The sequence below is a fragment of the Lampetra planeri genome, chromosome 11, assembly GCF_965212315.1.
Source record: "Lampetra planeri chromosome 11, kcLamPlan1.2.h2, whole genome shotgun sequence".
NCBI classification, from domain to species: Eukaryota; Metazoa; Chordata; class Hyperoartia; order Petromyzontiformes; family Petromyzontidae; genus Lampetra; species Lampetra planeri.
Window position 1 is genome coordinate 5,013,576 of NC_136117.1, and position 26,958 is coordinate 5,040,533.

General features: G+C 44.1%; 1 protein-coding gene across 5 annotated transcripts in view; it reads left to right on the plus strand.

Annotated features, from left to right (window-relative positions):
- The window catches only part of LOC144721223 (SLIT-ROBO Rho GTPase-activating protein 1-like), a 204,909-nt gene that overhangs the window by 168,477 nt on the left and 9,474 nt on the right, over positions 1-26,958 (plus strand). For all 5 annotated transcript variants that reach the window (XM_078598663.1, XM_078598666.1, XM_078598665.1 and 2 more), the window contains exons 14-22: positions 1,526-1,603; positions 2,961-3,095; positions 7,074-7,179; positions 9,024-9,251; positions 10,576-10,655; positions 16,334-16,514; positions 20,984-21,133; positions 23,459-23,694; positions 25,465-25,754. In XM_078598663.1, coding sequence (XP_078454789.1) covers positions 1,526-1,603; positions 2,961-3,095; positions 7,074-7,179; positions 9,024-9,251; positions 10,576-10,655; positions 16,334-16,514; positions 20,984-21,133; positions 23,459-23,694; positions 25,465-25,754 — 1,484 coding nt within the window. The remainder of the gene's footprint in view (positions 1-1,525; positions 1,604-2,960; positions 3,096-7,073; positions 7,180-9,023; positions 9,252-10,575; positions 10,656-16,333; positions 16,515-20,983; positions 21,134-23,458; positions 23,695-25,464; positions 25,755-26,958) is intronic.

Below are 26,958 nucleotides of genomic sequence, written 5' to 3' on the forward strand. Positions count from 1 at the left end.
AGTTATTGCCCAAGCGGTATATTAACTCGGGGCCTTCCATTTGCAAGTTAGACACTGCCGCAGTGCTGCCTATGCAAATTCAAGTTTCAAGTTTCATTTATTAGGTATAGCCCTGTGAGCCATTCGGCTCTTGAATCGGGTGCAACCGCAACAAACAAAAAAACAAAAACATGAACAAGAAAACATCTTAAAGTGACTATGTGCAAACAGAAAATCCAGGAAAAGACAGCAAAATACTTTGGCTTGTCAATTTCCCCCGTATATGTCATACTGATTGCTCAAAATTAATTTAAATGTTTTTATTGGGCTAAATCTAATGGCTATTAAGGCTTTCGCTGCTGTGTTTATCGGTATGTTCCCCCCCTCCGGGGCTTCCTTCCAAAAGGGACGCGTTTGCTCTGTAGGATCTCGCCTGGTTTAAGTAACACCACACCTGGCCGTATGCGTGGCCGCATCATCAAATAATGGGTCCCATCTGTAGCCGCGTAGGCATTTCACTTGCCTTGAAGTCTCGACACTTGCCAATTGAAAAATTGGCAAGGAGCCGGAAATGTGTTTTTAGCAATTTCAAGTAAATCGTGGAAGGAGTTACTATAGCAAGCCATCAACTTCAAAATACACAATTAACTAAACTAGTGAGAATTATTTCATTTTATTATGTTTTATTTTTATTATTTTATTACTTCCCTTCTACGTGACTTTACCGAAAGAACCAAGAAGATGAATCCCTGCAGTCACGAAAGCTTTAAATCGAAATAAAACTATAAACGTGAATATATTACCAAAATGCATATTAGAAGGGGATCCAGGCAAGGTGACACACTCTTACTACAGTTAAAACTAATTAACTAAAACCTTTTTTTACCAGATAAATTCCACTGAGCACACAAATCATATCTCAATCAAGTGCCTTATCACGTGGAAATGTATAGCAACCAAATACTCTAAAACGCATGTTCCTCTCACTGCAAGAGTTGATGGCTGGTGATCGAGTTTAGTGGCAGCCAGTGGAGGGAATCTTCCCTGAGAGGCTGAGAGGATGACCACAGAGATGGAGCGATGAGATAAGCTCATGTACAAGGGGGGTGGGAGCTGGTAATGATGTGGGGCAACCTTTATCTGTCAGTGGATAGATCGTGCCTGACATTAGTAACGATGAAAAACATTTAAGTACTGTAGGTGTTTTAATTCATGATGTTTGTGTTGATATGTGGAAATCTGAAAAATCCAGAGCACTCTGGAGAGAAATCATACTCCCCAAATTTGACACCCATGGACTTCCGGATGTTTCCACAGTTAAAGAACCACATTGCACATCAACGGAACTATCCGTAAAAATAGGACATCATTTAGCTAAATCGCCGCTTTCTAAATCAAGCCATGGACTTTTTAAATTCCCCTTTGTTGTGTGTTTGCGTCTTGCTCGCATTCGTGGAACACGGCGGAGGCTCCACGAGTGGAGTGATTTTTGGAATGGTTTCAAACTCATCACGCCTCCCATATCTCCTTGTGTTTTCCATCACAGGCCTTCAGCACCAGGGGATTTTCCGTGTCTCAGGCTCACAGGTGGAGGTCAATGACATCAAGAATGCGTTTGAAAGGGGTAAGTTAGCTACCTCTGTGTGCTTTCATAACAAAAAAAATCCGCTTTGTATGTTCTGGTTTGCAGAGGTTCTCAGATCAGTTTTTTCACTTTTTTACCTAAGGGAAAATCACGTAGCAATGTTTTGTTTTATAACAGTCTATATCCACACTTGATATTCCGATGAAATAACCATTATAAATTATTATTTTATTCCTGTATTGGTATTGGCCATGGAAAGAAATGGATCGTGTTCCAGTTTTTTCCGCATCAGACGGTACCAATTTCTGCTGTGGACCAATTTTTGGCTCCTTTCCCAAACTGCTCCCTTGGTTTCAGAAGCAAAGGGGATCCCACAGAGGCAGTACATCAAGTAGGGTTCTGACATTCTTTCTCTCTCTCTGCATGAGGTTTTTTTGTTTCTCAGGAAACCCAGACCGCTTCTTGAGTTGTTATAATAAACACGGAAAAGGAATTGGCCAAACGTCCAACATCAAAACCCTTCTCAAGTCAAGGATATTAGGTTTTATGCAGAGTATTTTTTTTTATTTACCTGGTTGTCATATCATAATACTTAATTGTAAAACACATTATTATTATTATCATTGTCTTGGTTGTGAAACGTTCTTGCATACATTCCTGATCAGACTTGTTTCCACCCTGCCTAATAAAGTTAATTCGAAATGATTGGTCATTGATTATTATTGGGTCAGGCCGCTGTAAGGATCTGGCCAAATTTACGTCGTTACTTTGCTCAAATGAACATGAAGCAGCATTCACCTCCGATGGCATCCCAGAGCCAGCGGTGGTAATTTTACGGTTACCATGACAGAAGTAGTATCTCCATGGTGACGACCACTGTATACTCTCTGCAAAATGAGTACGGATTTAATCAACCCCCGGAGGGAACGTGGGCTAAATCAACCCTGGACTGGGATTTGAATTCCCGACCTGAATGGGTCAAATGTATTAAGCAGTGACAACAACTTCTATGAGATGATAACGTGTGTGTGGTATGTGAGGAACGGTGGCATAGTGGTTAGAACAACTGCGTTTCAAACCTGGCAATCCAAGTTCGATTCCTGCTCATGACCAAAAACAGTGACAATTATCAGAACCAGTCTTAAGCCCTCCCCTTGGTCGACTCGGCCTCAAATAAGTACCTGATGCGATGTGTAACTATCGTCACTAGGAATACAAAGGCGGCTGGCCACCCACCCCCCCGTGTGCCGTGCCGGCCTTCACAGGTGCTCGCTAATAGCACTAGCCCCAACAGTCTGTTAACGCTATACAGCGGATAGGTGAGGCAGTTTGCGGATACATGGGGAGTCGTCGTTTTTGTCCCGAGTGTGTTAAAGGAGGGTTTGGTTGTCGGTAGGCGAAGACCCTCTGGTGGAGGACGAGGACAGCCATGACATCAACTCGGTGGCTGGAGTTCTGAAGCTTTACTTCCGTGGCCTCGAGAATTCCCTCTTCCCCAAGGAGAAGTTCCACGACCTGGTCATGTGTGTCAGTGAGTCCCGCTTCGTTTGGCCAAAATCATTGTCATCGCTGTTATTTCCGTCACCGTCGTCATCATCACTCTCACTGTAATTCTGTCATCACAATCACTCAAATCATTGTCACCATCATCATTATTGTCATTGCAACATTTCTCTTTCTGCTCCTTCCCTCCCGTTGTCTCATTTTCCAAGCTCTCATGGCTTTGCTTAATTCAAGAAACGTGGGACAGACTCGTGCATCTCACCGTTGATGGTGCTGTTTGTTGCTGGCCGATAGCCGTTTTGGGCCCTCGGGCCTGCTGTGCTTAGCAACTGTGTTTGTCGTAACCATCGCCATCATGATCATAAACTACTTATTGAGATGCTCCGTAAAATATGTATCAAATGTCCCATTTATTACTTTTAACTGTATTATAATAGCTATGAATGAGGATGATATGCCAACTATTACTCTAAATGCCTCAATATTTCCAATGACATTACAGCATTGGAATATGTTTTATTCATTAACACACTGCTGTTATTACATTTGGTTTAAAACATTATATATATCAAAAAAGTAATTTAAATCAGACAGGACAGCTCCTGAGTCCTTGTAGTTTGTTTTACTTGAACTGCAACAAAAATGCAATTTGCATTCGCCAATACAACAACATTACAAATTCTCTGACAGTTCTTAGCAAGGCAATAGCAGTCAATTGCATTGCACATGATCGTGTTTGTGTTATGCACGCAGTGAAAAACGTTTTAGTGGGCACTTTGGCCATCTCTCTTTGCTTGGATGCCCAGAGTATTTTCTTACGGTTGTCCACAGCATTACATTTTGGAAACCGCTCACAGAAATTGGAAAGTAATCACATCACATTCATATTGGAAAATGTTTTTCTGGAAGGGAGTTGCTAAGAAACGTGCACATCAACAGACCATGATGTTTGCCACGCGTATTACGTTCAGATTGCCCGTAATGCATGCCCTGCAAACGTGCAATGGTGGCCCAACATTGGCCCAACGCTCCCTATTTACTGGGTGACCGAGGTGCAATGTTTCACGACGTTGCTGCCCTGTTGCAAGTCACATGACGTGTTGCATAGAGATATTGTTTTTTTCCTCTTTTGCTTTCCCTGAAACAAAGTTTCATGGGGGGAAAAAAAGTTTAGTTTATGGATTTTGTGTCCACTGGAAAATGCTAGCTGACATTGGCCGGCAACTTGTGTTTCCTCCGGAGATCGCAACCACCACCATAAGACCTGACATGGTGCTCTGGTCCCGTTCGCTCAAGAAGGTCTTCATCATTGAGCTCACAGTACCCTGGGAGGACTCAGTAGATGAGGCTTATGAGCGAAAACATCTGCGCTATGCCGATCTAGCTGCCGAAGCACGGCATCATGGCTGGAACACAGAAGTCTGACCAGTGGAGGTGGGCTGCAGAGGTTTTGTGGCAACATCTACAACCAGACTGCTTAGAGACCTGGGAATTAAGGGCCAGAGCCAGCGTTCGGCAATCAGAGCTGTATCGGAGGCGGCAGAAGGCAGCAGTCAGTGGCTCTGGATAAAGAGGAAAGACCCCAGCTGGGCCCCAAAGTGAGAGGGCCAGGAGGTATGCAGTCAACAATGCTTGACTCAGGGAGGAGGACGCCCCTGCCATGCATAGTCCCATGGGATGTTGGCTATCAACAACAAGGCAACTCCTATGACTAATTGGGAATGGGACGCAAGCGTAGGATTGATCACCCTGTCGCTGGCCGCCTTTGGGGAGGGTGTATAGTATGAAAGGCCGAAACACCCTAGGAACCAAAGGTTCACTACTGACGATGCGCTCCCCAAATTTCACCAGGCTCACTGTTCATGAACTCTTGGAAGTGCTTGCACAATGGATAGTAACATCTCATCCTGTGTTCTTTGGAACCACTTATGAAAACAAAATTGAGGCAATTGTTCGAATGATATTTTCATAATGTTATTCACCTGTATTGTCTGCCACTGTATGTTTTACATTGTAAAAGTGTTTAATACAAGACAGGCGAGTGAAGTTTATGAGCTGTAGTTATTGCTTTTACCACTGCAAGCATGCACTTTGATTACCACAAGAAGCCAATATTATTGAATGTTACATCTCGAGAGGATTAAGAATGTTAGGAAACCTTTGCATGTGGAAGCGTGTTTCCCATTAAACTGTCGGTGAAATGAGTCGAATTCAATTTAATTTCCTGCTCCTGTGAGCATTTAGGTGGCACTTATCTCCTGTTTAAAACCCTGAGGCAGTGGAGGACATTCCACATTCCTGTGGCAGGGGATGAATCTATCCATAGGACAATCGTTGTTGAATTCCCCACAAACTGTAACCCCCTGACTGGGGTTTTGAATTCTGAAACCCTTCTTTGGTAGCGAACCTACTATTTTGCATATAAAAGCACTGTGAATTTCAATATCTTAAATAAAAATGCTCTCAGAATTCAACGTGCAGCTTTAGCACCTGAGAACAATTGGCACCAAAGACATTTTTAGGCCATACTTCGAGGGCGTTGTCGTTTATGTGTGTGTGCGCGAGCAGGAAAGTGGGGATGAATTGGTTAGCATTACTCCACTATGATTCCAACAAACATTGAATGATCCCCAGACATATACAATCACAGTGGAATTTGAGTATTTATTTAAACCTCTCTATGAGTCTCTGCGAGGCCAATTTCAGCATTGAATAGTACCTGGTATGCTGTGTAAGTGTAAGCTCTAAGGAGAAGACAAAGGTGAAACGGGGGTGGTTCTGACCACACCACCGTATTTTTTCTTTGGCACATGTCCTGACGGTTACTACAAGTTCCGACCGTGTCCGTCCACTGCTCGCCGAGCTGCATTGATTACCAGCTGCTGAACGAATATATTATGAGGTCGTACTCATTGCACACAAAGTGCTTGCCACAAAGGAACCACAACAGTTTGCTGATCTCGTCAAGGAGCATAAACCATCGCGTGAACTCCGGTCATCCTCGCAGCAGCGGCTTTTGGTGAGCCATCGAACAATAGACGGTCACTGCATCGTGTGCTTCTGCAGCCGTCTGGAATGCTCTTCCTTCTGACATAAGGAAACCACTGGAGCTATGAACTTTGAAATATAGTTCTAGATTTGAAGCTTTCGTGACTGCAAGGATTCATATTCTTAGGTTTTTTTTCGGTAAAGTCACGTAGGTAAAAATAAATAATAAATAATAAAATTATAGAAATCATAATAGAAATAAAATAGCCCACTTCAGCATTTGTTTCGTGCTGTGGTTGTCCCACCTGATGACGGACGCTTGTGTTGCACCCGAAACGTCGTGATTTATTATTTTATGTCTATTATTATTTCTATCATTTTATTATTTATTTGTATTGTTACCTACATGACTTTACCGAAAAAACCTAAGAGTTTGAAATCTAGATTGAAAACGTATTTGTTTAGAACTGCGTGTTTAGTTTCTTGTCCTTCTCCCACACCTCCCATTAGCATGGTTGACTACGTACGATGCGAAATAAGTTCTAAATACATAATACATGCGTGCAATGCAGGCATTAGTAGATGATCACTGAAATCCCTTTTACGCTGGCACATCCTGCACATGCTCACGGTGTGGTTTTCCACTGGCTATTTCCCGAGCCAATTCAAGACATTTGAATCTGGCTCGGGGTCAAGCAGGGCCAGGGCTGGGGCTAGTTGACCAGTTGAGTGCCCGTGGCGTCAGTCGGTACAGATGAGGTGGCATCACCACCTGATCTGCACGTGTCTCAACTCGTCCATCTCATGGGATGTCAAGCGGCACGGCTCTGGTTCAACCTGGTGCCGTCTGCGCTGTGCCGGGCTGCTTTGTCACAGCCCCAGTGCGGCTTGATTGTGTAGCGGATAACAGATTTTTGACAGTGCGAGCACCCGCAGTCTGCAAAGGAGAACGACGGGGATCTTCTGTCTTCATGTGTAAGCGGTGCCTTTGTGCGTGGTGTGCGCTGCGTCCGCACAGAGATGGAGAACCTGTACGAGAGGGCCGCTCACATTCGCAAGATAATTCTCACTCTGCCTCGCTCCACCATCGTGGTGATGCGCTACCTCCTCGCGTTCCTCAACCAGTGAGTGCCAGCGGTCGTCGGGTTCACGCGTCCTAGCTCCAATTGTCAGAGGGTCCCACCGCTTTTCATTGTGTCCGATTTAAATAAATACAAATACTCTATTCAAACTTTACTTCAACTGGGCTATTTGCATGATGGGTTGTATACGTGTCGGTTAGTTGAAAAAAAATTCGCTTCAAGTGGGCACACAAACCACTGACTTTGCCATCGTCCCAAAGCTCTAGCATAACATAACCGGCAGGTAAATGCAAGACGTGTATGACTACTCTATAAAATATTGTGTCATCTGCATATTTCACTGTTACAAAAGGTCACGTGACATTATTCCTAAGATTGCCTGTCAACTTTATTTCCAACCTGTCAACATTATAGCCAAAAATTTCAGTCTGAAAAAAACTATTCAGAATTTTAAAAATATATATTTTAAATCCTAGCCAATACTACATGCCCGCTTGTTTTTCTTGGTGTCTGGATGGATTCATCGTGGTCAAATTACCACTTGCTGCCGGGATTATTTTATTACTCATAAGAATTTGTGCGTACATATGGAAGATATTCGAGGCAGTCAGTGCGGCGATTTCTGCCGGGAGAGTGATGAAATCTCTCGTTCTCCGTGACTAATCCTCGTGCTATGTTTCTCAGTCACAAACGGCACATTCTGTCCTCCCTTGATAGCGCCGAGTCTGTGATTTGTGCTGACAGCTTTTTGGATTAAAACAGTAGCAGGGCTGTTTTATTGAATCGACATTCTGCAGCCGTGTTCAGGAAAAAATTGGGGATGTCTGTTTTAAATGAATCCAGTAGCGTTTGTTAAATCCCCGCAATCAGTGTTTGCTTAAATAAAACCAAAATAAACCAAGTACAAAAACTGGATGCTACATTAATTAAAAGTTCAAACAAATATTTGTTTTAATGATGAATCATCTCCTTTTACAGTGCCATGATCCTACATGACACAGGAGCTGGGGTTGCATTCGTCCAAGCGAGAGGGGCATAGAGTGAATATGAAGAGATTGCCTTGGCAGTTTTGTACAAAAAAGTCTTGCAAACTCCCAACAAACTCACCACCTTAGTAAATAACACTACCTTTGTCATCCACATCGGCCATAATCAATCCGCCTCCACAGGTCATTTACAGACAATGGCACGCCGTAGTCTACGAGGGTTTTATCAGTGCACCACGAGACGGCAGTCAGAAACACCGAATTACAGTTCAACTGTTTGTGAGGTTTCAACTCATACTCGAGGCAGGTGTTGGCACATCTTGTCACATCCTCACTGTGTGGTTTTCCGCTGGCTATTTGGCAAGCCGAGCCGAAACCGTGATACGCAGTGTCTGACTATCATTCAGTCAGCCTGGCTGCCTGCCCTCTCTGCTCCGAAGAAGGGTAACGTCAGCCCAATATGATATTTTAATCTCTTACACGGCAGCATTTACAACACCGGTGGTAAGGTTACTGTGTAGGTTTTTGACGGTTGTGCCGTACAGCTCTCCGACATGTCTTCAGGTTGTGCTAGGTGTTGTTTCGGCACGATGTCCAACGTTTACACTCTGCACGCATGGAGCTTTTTCAGCAACTGAATTCAATTCCGTTCCTCCATTCCCGATGATTCTCCCAGTACATGGAGCGAAACGTCTGTCCGAAACATCAGATATGACGCCAAACAACACCCGGCACATCCCAGAAACACGTCGAAAATTTGGCGAGGTTTCTGGTTTTAGCGAGGGAACGACAGTTGCTGACGACGTTGATATCCAAAGACGCACTCCAAGACAACGATTCTTCAATCCCTCCTGCTCTCTTCCGCTCCTCTTATCTCCCACTCCCCGGCTACCCCGACAGCCTGTCGCAGTTCAGTGATGAGAACATGATGGACCCGTACAACCTGGCCATTTGCTTCGGGCCGACACTCATGCCCGTGCCCGAGGGACACGACCAGGTGTCCGTGCAGGCCCACGTCAATGAGGTGATCAAGACCATCATCATCCACCACGAGGGCATCTTTCCGGGGTCCAAGGAGCTGGAGGGGCCCATCTACGAGAAGTGCATGACTGGCGAGGAGGAGTACTGGTGAGTGCCGCTCCTTTCGCGAGCATCACTGCCGCCACGTTCGGGACGGTTTATGCCCTTTTCCACTGACACCTCCGAGCCGAGCCGCTGCAATGCCTTCGTGGTACGGATTGTTTTTCACCGGCTATTTGCCGCGTCGAGCCAAAAGCCAAAGCACAATACGGCGGGCCTCACGAGACATTTGAATCTGGCTCGGGACAAAGCAGAGTCAGGGCTGATGGCGCTTTCTTTGCGTGTGGTGTCATTGAGTACACTGTGAGTACACAGTATCACAAAATATAATAGATTCTTCAGTCCAATTGCAACTCCCAATCGTAACAAGCAGTGAATGAGTAAATGGCGTTACATTCTGCACGATGGCGCTCAATGATTATGATAGATTTAATATTTTTTCATCGAACTCGGAACCATTTCATAATAAAGGTTTTTGGGTTATTTATAAATGTGTCGTAACCCTCCACCACCCGACACGGCCAATCAGTAAAAAATGTGTCACTTTGACAAAAGACAAATAGTTCACTACTTTAGTCCACCGGCGTGTTGAAGAGTGGATCCACAACATTTACAATTTGAGTACGACGTTTATAAATAACGCAATATAACCCAAAAACTTTTATTATGAATAATACTGGTCGCGAAAGCCTACGTGTGAAACTCGGAACCATTTGTTACAAAAGGGCTCCTTGCCTTTAAACATTGGGCAATGTACCATCAGTAGTTCTAACTAAACCGACTTTTCTCATGAGACACTGAATGTTGAAACCAATCCAGAGTTTACGTTGACTAAACCAACGCTGCTAAAAAATAAAGATGCACTCCTAGAAGGCCATGCGGTCGATGGGATGTGTATAAAAGTCTATATTATTTTACGTGGAAGAAGCATGATATTTGAAGGAAGCATTGTGTGCTTATTTATTTTGTTACCTAACCATGCCAGTTAATCGAATCATGGTGTACATGATAGAGGCTAAGTCCACACGATAAGCCACTTTGTTGAGCTATCATTTGTGGCCAGGTCACTTCTGAAAAAGAAGCCAATAGCTCAGTGGGCTTTACCTGTTAAGATAAACATTGTTTAGTTTTCGTATATTTTTAAAATTGATTTGTTTACTTTTCCTATACGTTTCAGTCATATCGTGTTTGTAACGTTTTACCCACCCCTTGCTGGACATCTGTGAAAAAGAGCTTTATAGCTCATCGGATTCCTCCAGTATAAATAAATATTCTGATTCGTTGCATGTCCTCACGATGCTGGTGGTGTAGTGCACCTTGGCACGATGTGATTGTTTGTGTTGCTCACGTTTCTCCCCTCCCTCGGCTCCAGCGACAGCCCCCACAGTGAGCCTGGCACGATGGAGGAGGCAGACCAGGACACGGGGACAGAGCCACACACCAGCGAGGATGGTGAGCAACGTGGGACATGTTCTACAGCTAAACCGCTTGCGATTAAAACACATTGTCAGTATGTCCTGCATTTAACATTGAACTTTTACTGCCAACACCTGTCCATGTCAGTTTATGAAGCAAGTATCCTCTGACATGCTTCTTAGTTCGAGCGTCGAGTTTGCGAATATTTTATTTATTTAGCCATGAAAAACTTCGCCGAGTGTGTTTTGCAGAAGGGTCTGGCTATGTTAAGCAGTGATTGGGCAATGGTGTTACGGCTTTTCCAATTAAGTAACCGTTTCGACATTCTTCAAATTTGGACCATGGTACTGGCATACGTGGCCTACTCTGTTTGTTTTCATGTACGCCGTGAAACAGCCAACGTGTATTTATACGGTCCATACACCTGTAGTTTAACACAGAGGCTTTCGCGACCAACATTATTCATAATAAAGGTTTTTGTAGCGTTAACCGGGGAGGCTGTGCAGCGCAAACTGCGAAGGTCTGCAAGAAGCGTCAAAAAAGCGCGAATATCTCATACCGATCACTTCTCATTTCACAGATGATATAAGAAAAAAATGGTAGAGCAAACTATGATAGATGCGCATTTATTCCCATATGTTGGGCTTGGTTATATTTAGAACAAAAAGTGTGGCTCTCCCAGGCTTGATAACATGAATCGTACTTTGTGGAAATTCAGCACTGGCCATTCCAAGGTGAGACTGATCCCCAACATAGGCACGTGGAATTGCCTCATGTCTGCCGAGAGATACGAGCACTGCTTCATGCTCATTTGAGCTTTTGATATGTTACATAATACTGCAATCGATTAATGCGGGTGAAAGGCCATCATTTAGGAATACTGTTGATTACCGGAGGGCTTTTTTCTGTTACTCGGTCGCTATTATTAGGTAACTTTGCATATACCTATTTAAAATCTGGCCATTAGAAAGCACATTTTATAATGTAATTCTCATCATGCCCCATGGTGTTAAGGGCAGTCTCCAACCCTGATTAACGCTTTCTGGCCTCTTTGTTCATGTGCTATGACGAAGGGCCATGTTGTTTATGAGCGTGTTGAGTTGTTTGTTAATTGTGCTTTTACACCTCTGCCAAAACAGCATCGCCAAATAATTGGTTTTAATTATGAAAGATCATTCGCTTTGTAGTATATATTTGCATAATATTATAGAAACATAGCCACATGTTCTTGAGTTAAAAGCAAGATCTGGACAAGTAAATTAAAATAATTTCAGGGGATTAATGGGTATTGGATGTTATTAAGGGTTTTTCTACTCGTTATCAAAGCAAGCAGATATACTACAACCTTTGTATTAATTATAGTTTAAATTAAAAGCAACCATGCATTGTAATGGAAACTAAAGTAGTTTTTTTATTGGTCAGTAAACATTAACTGGACTTAATTGTTTGCAGATCTTTAGTCGTCGGTGAAGTATGAAAAACATTTACAGGAGGGGATCCTGCTATGGGGATGTTTGGCCAAACTCTAAGAATAACAAAGAGAACTTAGGCTTTTCTATAGCGCAATTCACACAAGGCCTCAATTCTCTTTACATAAAGCGTAAGTTATGGAGAAACTCTGTTGTAAAAACAGGTGAGTTTTAAGAGACGATTTCTAAAGTGTAGTAGACTTAGATTCCCTCATGGACCGAGGAAGGGAATTCCATAATTGCAGAGCCTGGCTGCAAAAATCTTCGTCTCCCATACCACAAGGTCTGGTATTTGCAATAATGAGTATACCAAAAATCAGCAGATCTAAGTTTTCGCAGTGGAATATAAAACTTTAACAGATCAGTGAAATATATAAAAGTCAATTCATTCAGTCCCTTAAATGTGAGAAGAAGGATGTTACAGTCTGAGAATAGGTTTTCTCCTTTTTTCTGGCAACAAAACAGGTGTTAAGATGTTAAAACACCGAACTGAAACCTTTTGCAAGGAATAATGTCTGCATTAACCACGATACTTGTGGTCAGAATGCAAACAAAAAACATACTCTGGTAATATATGCATTGTCTTTGAAACTGATTGAGACAGATTTCTTTCGAGCCTAGTCTCAAACGGTGTTAGACCAGAGGACGCCAAAAGACCAGAGGACGCCAAAATGTCTTTGGTCTTAAAGTCTATTCTATACTTTTCTAGGAGCCAGTGCAGGGAAGAAAGAATAGGTGTAATTTGATCCCGCGATTTTGATCTGAATAAAACCCAGGTAGGTGAGTTTTAAATATATTGTAGTCTATTTAGAGCATTATTAGATATGTCAGCAAGCAAGGCATTGCATTAATCCAACCTTGATTAAATAAAGGCATGCACCAGCCTCTCAGCATCAGGAAGGGGCAGCATAGATATTAGTTATGTTGCATAAGTGAATAAAAACTAGATTTTGGTAATTTTATGTACACGGGCCTCAAATGTCAAACTGGGGTCTAGGATAATACCCAGGTTTCTCACCTCAGAGGAAGACTGAATTTCAGTCCCGTTTATGGCGATACAAAAACCAAACAATTTACGCACTCGACGTGGAGAGCCCAACAACATAATCTCTGTCTGATCACAATTTAATTTAAGAAAGCTTATAGGCGCATCCAAAACCTAAACTCGGTACGACAACGAGATAGTGCGGAAACTGCTGCTTTGGTATCAGAGTCTTAAGATAAATCTGTGAGTCATCAGCATAATAGTGAAAATAATTGAGGCCATGACGATGAAAACTTTGGTCAAGCGGCAACATATACAGGCTTGAACAACAGAGGCCCCAAAATGTTGTGAGCCCCAAGTAACCCCCGTGGACACTAAATCATTCACAGATGAACAGTCACCCATTGAATTAAACTGTTTGTTTTTGGGAGGAAACAGCAGTCCCCTGAGAAAGCCTAAACATACGATAAAATCCATAAGAGAGTTTTTTTTTGGGATAGATCGCATAAATGTAAATGTGTTGTTAAACCCACCATCACCCAACACAGCCAATTATCAAGGTTTGTTACTACACACACTGGAGTGTCGTAAGTTCTGCACACCGGTCTGCTGAACTATTAACACTTTCACATGTTTGGCTTACATGACAAACCTTACTAATAGGCTGTGTCAGGTGGTAGCGGGTTTAACGACACATTTATATTTACGCGATCTAACCCAAAAACCTATGGAAATGGATCATATTGATCGCGAAAGCCTACGTGTTAAACATACGATAATATATCACCATTAGTCCACACACACATACTTGCTGTACTATTTGAAATAATATACATTACACTTGGCAATGTGGCTATAATCCGCCGTGTGCTGGTAGTAATTGCCTATCTTGTTTTATAGAGGCTGCATACTTCTTGTAAATGTGGCAGAGTTCTCAACTATAATTTATCAGACTGCAAATTCACATCCCACTCGAGGCTTAACTCAGCACATCGCTTTTTTTCAGTGCCATTAAAATCTCCCACTCTTGGTCGTGTGCCAACAATGGCTCATCCTGTGGAAAGACCGGCCCTTGAATCAGAATAATGTGGAACCTGCACCAATCAATGGCTCAGGGTCACAAATGAAAACAAGCAGAACATGACGACACTGACTTGTTTGTACCATGATAGACTTGTCACTGTGGAGCAGCGAGCTGTCTGTAGGAAGTCATCAACCTACTCCTGTTTTTGGCCTGTGGCAGCAACGCAATAGGAGCAAAGTAGGTGGAAGAAAGTCCCGATAAATACTGATTTAAAGTTGACGCAAAACTGGAGACCTTTGTAGTTTTGAGGCAAGCACGCTCGACCTCTAAGGTACCCGTTCGCTCTGTAAGGTCGCTCACAATAAATGCTGTTTGCCAAGACTCATCGCTCTTACCAATGGTCCTGCCGTTGATAGCAATATGCGGTGTCAGATCGCATCCATGGGCAATTTTTCACCGCTTCAGCGACACTCCGCATAGCAAAGCACACAGGTCTTCCATGCAGAGGGGAAAACCGCCTAATTCTTAACACCACTCACCATGCAGAATTGATTGTGCAATGAAACCCAATGTCTCGATAATTGTTGGCCCCAATATGTGCATGCATGATCAAAAGGATTAAGTTAGCATGTATTTTGTGCCCTTTATAAATCGGCCGTCTGCAGGATTTTGTGAATGTTATTTCAAGAATAACACTTGGTGCTTGCTGGCTCTGGAATGATCAGTGTCGGTGGATGATGAAAATTACGCGATCACGCTAAATGCATTTTGAAAGGATGTCATCTTAAATTTTTCACAAGTGCTTTGTAAAAATAATCCTCACTAATGGCCCTCCGGCAGCGGTAATGTGTTTAAAATTAAAGGGGCACATTGAATGCATTTATTAAGTTAACTTACGAAACAAAAACACACACAAAACAAGGGTTGCTACGGTTAAATCCTCAAAACGAACCAGCATTCGCAGGCAAACATCCTGAACTGTCTTAGCCCACTTGAAAAGCGCATTTGTGGGTTTGATAAAAAAAAAACATCTTCCGTGCTGTGCTGCAGAATGCATTTGATTGAGTCCAGTATAGTTTTTGTGAACTCCCGGACATTCAAAGTGGCCAGCAGATGACAGTACAACAAGGTGGTTTGTCAACCTGTCCTTGCAGATCTTTGAGCACTTGTTTTGTCTGGATACTCTGATGTCTGTCCTCACACCAAACCGCCAAATCTTCAATCGGCCCAATGTATGATTCTCATAAAAAATAGTCTTCAGACTCATTGATGTGTTCTCAGTTAAGAACATAACATTATTATCATCATATCAAGCATCTCCCGAATAATTATAACAATTATTATTATATTCAGGTATGTGTTGAACTAGAAAATACGTTAATGCAGAAACATCCTCACTGGGCATCAAGGCTATGTTCAGTAGAATCCTGCATTGGTATGATTCTATTTAAAGAGCGGTTTGTATGCGTGAAGAAGTCGGTGTACCTGGAGAAAGCCAATTCAAACGAGGGTAACATACTCAAAGGTCCATATAGACAGCTTGACAGAGCCACTTATTTGAATGGCATCGCATGGCCACCATACAACTCAGTGTTTTGAGGAGTTTTACAAATACGTGTGAGCCACAATTTACGAGCGCACATCTCCATCAGTGGCCCCGAGTCAGCGGCAGTTATTCCACATTCGCATGGTGGGGGCCAGTCTCCTCACAGAATGAACGCTGTTCACATCACGCAAAGTAGATGCTGCGGAAAATAAGACAGACCCCAAACTTTTGCACAGCGTCAGTAAAATCACGCAAATATGGTCATACACATGCACACATCTACTCCATTATATATTTTAAACCTCGACACATTTTTCAGTAACACTGCCTTTAAAGAAAAATATAAACATGTGACGTTTTAGGGCCACTGCCTGGAACATCACCTACTTAATTCCTTTTAAGGCTACTGTTATTAGATGCTTAAGAGATACACCCCATCCTCTTTGCTTTAAAATACAGAGGGGAAAAAAGTGTCTCTTATAATCCCAAGAATTTGAGAAATATTTTAAAAACTATGGAGAAAACGATTCCACCCATGAACCGAACCGAACTCGGAAGCATCCAATTGTAAGTCCACAAGTCGAGCGTTGTACCCACAGTGCCGCCTTGCTCTACATGACCGACTCTCGAGCGCGTTGACCGCGCGTGTGTGTGTGCGTGTGTGCGCGCGCGCCCATGCTCTGCCCGCAGAGTGTGAACCCATCGAGGCGGTCGCCAAGTACGACTACACGGGCCGCTCGGCGCGCGAGCTCAGCTTCAAGAAGGGCGCGTCGCTGCTCCTCTACCACCGCGCCTCTGACGACTGGTGGGAGGGGCGGCACAACGGCGCGGACGGCCTCGTGCCGCACCAGTACATCGTGGTGCAGGACGCGTGAGTGCAGCGCCCGGCCCGAAACCCCTCGCAGTGCAGAGCAACCCACCCCCTCCACCCCCACCTACCGAGGCAGCTGCCCACGCTTTTACCAGCTGGGGGTTGTGCTCCCCTAGCAAATGGTTCCCCGTTGGTTATTGATTCGGTCACGGATTGATGGCGTGCCGCCGTGGTGTAAATGGTTAGCACGCCAGGCTTGCGTCCAGAGGTCGCCGGTTCGATCTCTTAGCACACAAATTTGAAGCAATGGGCTCGTTTCTTAAATTATCTCCACCTCTGTGCCTGCCAAGCAGTATTAATGGGGATACCATAGTAGTTCAGAAGGTCTTGTATGGTGGGGTTAAAGGTGGATACTCCAGCCTCTTCCGAGACATCTGACTAGCGTGGATAAGTAGATCACAAGTGTCCTCCAAATTGGCTCTCTCTTTAGCTCTCTCTAGTAGAGGAGCTTCTGCTAACAGTGGCACGAGCAAGATATTGCAGCCCTGCACCTTTGCCTTTTGCCTTTTCAGAGATAGGTTCTGCGAACTATGTCCCCTATTTCTCAATGGACAAAATAGTTCTCCTGCACTATAATTATATTAAATCCCCACAACTGCTGGCTCCTGTCTCAGTCGTGAATATTCAGCATTTATGTCACCTAGATGAAGGGATAAAAATACGAAATCTAAAACACCAAGATTTTTATCCTATTTTTAGAAGGTATCTGCAGATGCTGAGGGTGCCCGGACACCCATAACACCCCTTGGTTCTACCGTGCCACCGAGCCACCCCATCTCGCCCATGCACCACTCTCTCTACACACATCTCTTCTCAAGCCAACTCGCTGAATTCGCTCGCCCTGTGTTATCCGCTCACCCTGTCTGTTCACTTGTCCTGCCAACTCATTCTGTGTCGTTACCACCACCCCCTGATGTATACACTCGCCATGTATGTTACCTCGTAAGCCCATTTGGCAATCCGATGCTGGATGAGGCGCCCTCCACGCACCTTGGGGGTTGTTTGACCATACTTCACCTTGCTGGTCAGTGGCTGGTTAAAGACGAGCAGCATAGATTTTGGAATGTGGGTGGAGTACAATTTGTTTTAATTTGCTGCACTGCCCTCTGATGACAATGTAGCCCTTGCATTTATATACACAATATATCCAATCCCTCATATTATCCCTGTGCCTTGCCGTGTACAAGGCACCAAGTTACTGCCTTGTTTCGGCCACTCATTAACAATGTTTTCCTTGTTTCCCGACCACATATCACTACTATCTTGCCTGCCCACCGCATATTTAAACACTTAATCTGTTACACACTGCCGTGATGGATTGTGGATAATGAAATAATCAACAGATGAGGGTCTGATTTACCGGGTAAAAACAAAACAATCGTTTTAATTCATTGGCCTGTTGAGCCAAAGCCTATTTTTTTCATAATTAATGTTTTAAAGCGTTGAAACTCCAGACCAGTTTGGGCCACACTCTGCTGATGAGACTCAGAATGTCTAAACCAATTTACAGCGTGCAAAATACATCGTTATCTACTAGACAAATTAACTCGTATACTTCTTCTTGCTCACTCTGCGTATATATATACTACTGTACTGTCTCCTAAAGCCAACATTTACGACATTACCCTCTTACCCTGTCCCATCCACCCAGCCCATCTAATGCACTCGCCCTCCCTCGCCCATGCATCTTTGGAGAGGAGGGAAGAGGTTAAGGTTGTGTGCAAGAAAAAAAACTGATACCATTTGGAAATAGAGACAAATGGAAGGTCAACTAGAGAAAGGAAAGAGAGGCAGATTAAATGAATGCGGTGCAACATTGGACACCGTATGGGAATGGGAGCAGGGAAGTGTTTGGAGAGAGGGTTGGGGCAGAGAGGCTTGTGTTCAAGGGACGATCGGTGAGCAGGGGAGAGAGACATTATTGAGAGTCGACCGACTTGAACCCACTGACCTCATGGGACTCGTGTGCAATTTGGAGCTCATCCCGGTCCAATCGAGCACTTGCAGCACGTGTTGGCCTGTGTTCACGCTGTCGTGAATCAAAGCCAGTGCCACCATTAACTCTCTCATGGTGCGTCACCTAAACTAAAACTACATCAAACTATTTTTTTTATTTGCCAGGTAAGGCCCACTGATATATTTCGCTCTTTTTCAGAAGTGACCTGGCTATCACAAATGATAGCTCAACGAAGTGAAAATGTATAGCAGCCAAATATTCTGGACGCACGTTCAACATTCTAAATGTGGATGGAAAAACCAGAGGACCCAAAGAAAAATCCAAGGGACCACGGGGAGAACATAACGACTCTAAATATGCAAATGTCAGGGTCGGGATTGAACCCATGACCTCCTGTATACTAGGCAAGGGAGTTAACATCTCGCCACCGTGGCACCCTCAGCCCTATATCAGCAATTGCCATGTTTCCCCATCTACCATACCTATACTTTCTAACAGGCAGAGATGTAGTATTTGAGTAGGTTTCAGTGTTTAATTAATGCTCTATGATCATGCCTATCGGTTTTCGCAAGATACTTTATTTTTGTTCCTTGGCCAAAAATATATATCGCGCAAGAAATTGGCCAAATACCGCAGCAGGACATCATCCTGGTTATGGAAAGGTTACAGCAAGGTTATGGCACTCAACTAATACAATCTGTAGATTGATCATGTAAAAGCTGCTCATTGTTTTGTATAGCAAACGTTGCCTCTTTGGTAAATTAAATGAGCACTCATTTGTGGAGAGTCAGCCGTGGTTGTCAACAGCGGGTCATTTCGCCCTCACCATCGGAAAGTGGAATTTCTTCCTCCGGCTTGGGGTTGTAAATAGAGACGATAGTCATCGCCCCACGCTCGTGTGAGCGAGGAGACAGTCTTGACTTTGACTTGGCTCTACCAGCTGATGAATCAGGCAGGCAAGTAGATGTCGCATATTCAAAGCAACGCCGGCTCAGGAATCATATTCCACTTGATGTCTATCAAAGCCCAAAAGGCTAAAGATATACTCGCATGCTGTGCAAAATCCCATAGCTTGCAGAGCCAAATTTAAAGGGGACCTCCAACTCCACACATTTATGCAGCTGCAGCTCAGTGTTGATGCACAAGGGGGGAAAAACAACAGACGAGAATTTCGAAAACCCTTTTTTTAGCTTGTTTAAATTATTTGTTAAGGATTCGGTTACAAAGATTTAAACGTCTTTTCTCTCTCGCTCTCACAAAAAAGGGCATTTAAAGTTTTTTGGGCATGGCAGTGCCAATCCTGAGCGTGCGTTCCGTTGTTTTGGCCAGCTGGAATGATGTTGATGCTTTGCTATGTACGGTCCGCTGCATGTTATGTTTAATTTGTCCGACTCAATCGCAGTTATTCTGTACACATTTAATCGGTACTCGGATGTTAATCGGGCTTGAGCCTGGGTTACTGCTTGGATGGACGACCACCATACTTAACGGGTTCTGCAAGCTGCTGCAAGGCAGCGTTGTCAGCAGAGGGCAGTACAGCAGCGTTTTTGCTTGACAGTATTTTTTGTTCTCGACTCCCATCTGCCGTGTACCCAAAGTGGCCTGTGTACTAAGTGTCCCGCACACCACAATGCAATGCGCTCCAGATTGTTTTGACCAACTTCACGTGTACTCTATTCCCTCGTTATTCGTGAGGGATACGTTCCGGAGATGCATGTGAACAGCACATTTCGTGGATGATATTGGCTTAAGAAAACCTGTCTTTTAAAAAATGAATTACTTAAATAAATACATAAGCTATTAAATGCGTGAAAATTATGATAACACAAAAAATTATGATTCTGCACATCATCACTTTATCTCACCACTTTCTTTCTCTCTCTCGATGCAGCTGTCGTGTAGCATTCCATATGCGAACTGCAGATAGCCAAAATAGTGGATATCATGTTGGTGAATAACGTGGAAATTCTGTACACCGTATGAACACGTTATATGACAGGGTTTGTGGTACTTGTAACTTCCCTGCACCATTAGTGATAAAAAATTTACTATTTTAATTGCCCGTATGTACTTTGTATATAATAATTGACTCGATACATTAATCAATTACGCTGCCTTGAAAGAAAAAAATATATAATCGGCGACGTTTCCGGCAGTGGCAAAAGCTTTTTGTTATTTTCCTGTGCACCACTTCCAACGCAGCATCGCCAAATGATTTGTAAATAAGTAACGGTCCACACAAATGTTGCTATTTTTATACATATTAATCCTTCAAGTTTGGTATGTAATTACACATTCATTACACCCGAAGGAAATTATGTCGGTGAACGTGTCCCTGCCATAGGAATATGGAATTTCCACCACTAACTCAGGACCACTTTGCCGCAACTCTCTTTTGAGTGAGGATAATTAAAAAAAAACTCATTTTTGTGTTGTAAATCTCCGTGAAGCAATGTGTTTACAGCGTGCAGGATAATTCACTAGATTTATTTTGTCACCGTTGCTGTTGCAGGGACGACACTTTTTCCGATAGCCTGAGCCAGAAGGCGGACAGCGAGGCGAGCAGCGGGGTGCTCCTGGACGATAAGGTCTCCTCCAAGAACGACGTCGGCTCCCCCACGGAGCGGCTCGCCGAGCTGTGCGTGGGCCACATGGGCGGCAGGTTCGTCCCTCCCCCGCCCCCCACCCCCTCTGTGCCAGATGTTGCTTACTCAACCCCGTGGAATTGCAGCAGTTCCCACATCCCGTCCCAATCAATTGGTCGGCCGTTATGGTTTGTGCCACATGGTCATGTCCTTTGCAGTTAAACACAATAAAAAAATACATTTTGGCAAACGTTTTGTTTCAGTTTCGTTGTCCAGTTGATTCACGGTGATATCGCAGATGAAATCAATCTCTTGGAAATATCGGGAGAATCTGCTGGCTCTAATGACTAATGCAGCAACACTCACATCTTTTGATGGCCCAGAGCCAGTGGTGAAAATGTATCTTTTGTGCAGTGGGGGCTGCCAATATTTGAGTAGCATCCATGATTAGAATAAAATAAGTTTTCAGTCAGTAAGTCAATCAGCCCAGTCACAAATGACTGTGGAAAAATACAGAGTAATTGGGCCTTTAACTCAATGGCTTCCATCTTAATTTAGCTCCTAAATATGTAAAATGTATATCTATTTTGGATGATTGACATGCTGTTAACCGCATTTTATAACACGCAAAAGAACGCTTCTATCATTGGTGGCACGTGGTTCCAGTTTACAAATGCCTCCTCGGGTTTTCTCATCTCATTTGACACGTGTTGGTGAATTGATGATTGGAATGTGAAAGCAACAGATAATACTCCATAGGTGGGTACCCAGCAGAGCGGTCCTCGTGGGGAATCTGCTTGGATTGAATGAGCCCATCTGGTAGAGAAAGTGCTGATGAAGCCTTCACTTTACAGCCAGTTGATTAATGCATCTGTTCCTATCACTGAGATGGTGAAGCATTAGATGGCACTTGAAGCACCCCCAATATAGAGCCACAAGCCACCGGTGGCTTCCAGGGTAAGAGGCCTCCTGAAGTGGCTCCATACGTTATGTTGCAGTGTCATCTTGCAGAGAGCCATTCTCCTACAGGACAAGATGCTCTTTCAGTATTAGACGGTCACTGCATTGCGCACTTTCAGATGCGCTTCTGCGGCCGTCTGGAATGCTCTTCCTTCTGATATTAGGAAGCCACTGGAGCTATGCACTTGTAAATCTAGATTGAAAACGAATTTCTTGAGAATTGCTTCTTGTGTTTAGTTTGCTGTCCTTCCCCCTCGCCTCCAATTAGCACGGTTGGCTATGTACGGTGCAAAAGAAGTTTAACATACATTAGGATTTCCAGGAGGAAATTTCCCTACCTCATGCCTTGACTCCAATACTATAATGATTATCTTCGACAATTGGCGATACAATTATAAGGCGCAATCAGAGAGAGGCTGTGTAATGATGTGGCTCAAGAATCGCGACACCGAGCTGACGTCGCTGAGCTCTGGGGTGTTGAAGCAGCCACCTGAGCAGCCACTCGTGATGACAACTCAAATTTCGCGAGTTGACGGTCTAAGCCTGGTCACCCATGACTGTACATGAAACATTTGTTGTTGTATCGAATTCGATATTTTATTTCACTTGAAAAATACCCAGCTCTGACAATTAAACATGTTTCTATTTGATTCCCGTATATGTATGTTTCACTTCTTTCTCCACTGTGGTAAGATTTTAACTACCTCGCTGGTATACAGGAGGTTGCGAGTTTGATCTTAACCCTGACTCCCACGTGGATTTTTCTCCGGGTTCTCCAGTTTTTTCCTCCACGTTTACACGTTTAGAAACACGCGTTTAGAATATTTGGGTACGTAAAATTTCTACACGATAAGCCACTTAATTGAGCTTTTATTCGTGGCCAGGTTGCTTCTGAAAAGAGCTACATAGCTCAGTGGCCCTCACCCAGTAAAATAAAAAATAGTTTAGTTTTATCTGAGAGGTCCAGTACAGTATTTTATAAAATCTTCTGGAGGCTATTCTTTACGACGGGGTGATGTTACACTGTTTTCTTTTACATTGCAAGACATGATGCTGATTGAGTACAAGCAGAATGTAATTGGGTGGGGGGAACTAAATTTGGGTGAAAGCTTAAACCAGTAAACATGACAAGAGCTGCATCTGTGATTTGTAACTATGATTTGACCACCGTGTATTTTCAAATGTACTTCCTCCTTTCTTTAGATGAATTGTCACTATTGCTGTTGTATATATTTTTTCTATACAGTACTACTCTGTTTTTTTTCTTCCAGTTTACATACGATTGTTTCATTATTATCTACCGATGCAACTTCCTTCATAACGTTCTGCCATTGCCGCCCCAGCTCGGCTTGGACACCTGTGAAAGAGAGCTTCCTTGCCCGTGGGGTTCTTCCGAGTTGTGATCAAACGTCTCGAATGTTTCCCTTCCGCTCTCTCGTCAGGCCGAAACGCTCGTCCGAGGGGGTGATGCCACCCACTGGCTCCCGCAGGCAGAGCAGGAACGGGGAGACCCACAGCCCCGTGATGGGAGTGGGCATGGGCGGGCCCCACAGCGGAGCTCCGCCGCTGGGCTGCGGCTTCCTCAGTGAGGTGCCTCCCCGCTCCACGTCGAGCCCCGGCAGCCCCCGCCGTCCGCCTCCTGTGCGCAGCAGCAGCAGTAGCGGCGTCATGATGGGAGGTGGGAGTGATACACACCTACGCACACAAGACAGAGACCCCCCCCCCCCCCCCGTATAACCTTAACGGACTGTTGGAGCAAGTGCTGTTAGCGAGCACCTATGAAGGCTGGCAATGCACACGAGGGAATGGGTGGCCAACTCCATGCCTGGCCGCCTTTGACTCCCTATTGTTGATGTTTACACACTGCAGCAGGTACGCATTTGAGGCTGAGTCGACCTAGCGGAGGCCCAGGACCGGTTCAGATAATCGTCAATGGTGTTGGCCATGAGCGGGAATTGAACTCATGCCACAGGGTTCATAGTGCAGCATGCTAACCGCTACACTCTACACTACCGCTCCCCACACACATACATCCACACGCATCTAAAGGAAGAGACTGTTGGGGCATGTACTTTAAGTGAGCACCTATTAAACCTGTCATAGTACATGGGATTGGTGTGGCTGGTACTGCCTGGCTCCGTTTGTCTCCCCAGGATCTATGTTCATAGAAACTACTCAGGGAGTTAATTAAATTGGCTTCACTCATGTAAGACTGCATAGCACTTTAAACTGTTGATGTTTTGTTATTTGTGTTTGAGCACCGCTTCTAGCATAGAATTACATAACTTATTTTTATTGGTGGTTCACCATATATATAAAAAAAAATTCACCCAATACATACAGAATATATATGCTGTTTTAAGCCCCAGAGATAGGCTAGGATAGATTAAGTGAATACACAAATGTAATTAATTGGCAGAGCCTATCATCATCATCTCTGCACTGGGGACTTGGTTTAATTGTGGATGCTTGAAACCCAGATTTCAACCCAGGCTCTCATCAGTGCCAGACTTTGTTTCTCTCATCGGCTGCACGATTCTGCTTGTGTTTACTTTCATGTTTTGATGGGCTTAGTGGTGTGTGCTCGGCTTTGTGGTCTGTTTTTTTGCAGGGCTTTCTTTCATCATGTGCAGCGAGATTAAAAAAATATGCTCGCGGGGTCTTAGATGGCCCAGTAATGGCCGTACAGAAAATGTTATCCCACTCGTATGCGTCGGTTTCATCTGTATACCGTGTTCCCTCTTACATGAGAACACTCATTAAAATGGTATTGGCCAAGCATCCCAACACTGGACCTTCCTGAAAAACAGCCTTGAGACTAAGCAGGGCTTTCATGGATACATTATTTTTCATGTAGCATGTACCTTGCCAGAGAGTGCCGCATCCACACAGAGTGCTTTCAATTTCCATTCATCTTGTGCCACTTTCACTTCTGCTCCTACATTCGTTCCCATTTTCATTTGATGGTGTTATTCCAATTATTAGCCTCAGCTAGTGCCTCGCGCTTCCAGCGTATACCGACGTGTTGTCATGGTTCGCGCACTGGACTTGCAATCCAGAGGTCGCCGTTTTTTATCTTCGTTCTTCCAGCGCGGAAGTTGAAACAAAGATGCACATTTCTTAATTCCCCCTCCGTCTGTCCCCCCAGCAGTATACATCAGTTTGCTACATTTAATAGATCGGCAGATTTGTGTGGTGGGGTACATTTTGGGTACTCGCATCTCTTCCAAGAAATCTATCCAACGTAGAAGAGTAGGCCAAATACCCTCTAGAGGAGAGCTCTAGAGAGAACACTGTACTGGAGGCCTTTTCTGCCATCAATGACACAGGGCAAGAAATGACCAAGACCTCACCTGTAGCCCCTTCCCGACGTTGATCCTGCGTATAAATGAACGATGTTCATATATATTTTTTTTATTTCACGCGCCGTCCTCTGCTGGGGTGGCAGTGTCCGGGCTGGCAGTGTCGGAGAGCCCGGAGAAACGTCGCGCCGGCCTTGGCTACGGAGTGGCGGTGCATGCCGTCTCCGTGCCAGGCCTGCCGGCCATCGGACTCGGCCGTCCCGACCGTGGCGCCGTGCGCTGCCCCCCGGGCGTGCCGCCGTTGGCGATGACGGCGGTGTCTGGGGTGGGGGGTGCGCACCCCCACATGGTCACCGACAGCCCGCCCGTGCGGAGAGTCGGGGGCCGCCACAGCAGCCTCTCGGACAAGTCGCTGGACGCAGAGGCAATCGCACAGGTGCGTGCGTGCGTGCGTGCGGTCTTCATAAAAATGATTCGTAACTGGTCTTTTGCTTCGGACGTGTAATGATCTGGCTACATTTCTATTGTGGAGGGCTTCACAACAAATTGTTATGGTCGTGGAGAATTGCATGGCATAAAACTGGCCAGATGATTACGTGGCCGAACCAAACATTAAATTGTGATTTATAATATTGACTGGAAAAATGTACTTGTTAACTTTATAATAATAGTAAGGTAGGCTATTGCGGTTGTGTTCTATGGCTCTCCGATGTCTTTTCGGGTTGTATTATGAATATTCGGCACGACTGACGGTTTTGTTGCACTGCATAGCTGGCTGCAACGCTACATATACAGGGTGCTTATATGGGACTATCGTTTTTAATGTAAAAAGAATAGATAATGCACTGTAACATGATAACAAATGTATGTTAATAGCTTAACAAAGTCAAAGTCTCCACTTGTTCGCCATCATTGTCAACGCGTGCCTGGAATATTCTCCAGGTGGTCTCCAGAGCCTGGAGGCACATTTCTTGTGGTATTGTTGCAAATTCTCAGATGTGTTGACATTTTTTGAAGCACCCTGTATATAGCGCAGCGTCCATCAATGATAAATGATGCTGTATAATCATGAGCTGCTCATGTCAGTTCCTGAATAAACCCCAACCATGTGGAGCAAAACTTCAGACATTGTGCCAGACAACACGCATAAATGATGCTGTATAATCATGAGCTGCTCATGTCAGTTCCTGAATAAACCCCAACCATGTGGAGCAAAACTTCAGACATTGTGCCAGACAACACGCAGTACAACCCCAAAACACGTCAGACAGAAATTCAACTATTCGTTGGGTTGCATTGTATTCTAAAAAAGTGTACCCTCATTGGCCATTTCTAGGCCACTACTTAAGGGGAATTTTCTGACACAAGCTGATGTATTACTCGCTAGGAGAGTTCAGAGTGGAAATGTAATTAAAACGTAATTATAGACATATTTAATGTAAATGGTAGAAATGTTTCTTTTCATACATCTTCTGGCCAGGTGACGCTGGTGGTCAGTAAAAACCACGGATTGACACAGTCTGAACATTGTGTAATCAAATACCCTAATTCCTCCAGCGTCAATAATGTTTGTACCCCTTCGTGGTAAGCCAAATATAGTAATTATTTTTGGAAAGGCTGGCCTCAAGCTATACAGATAA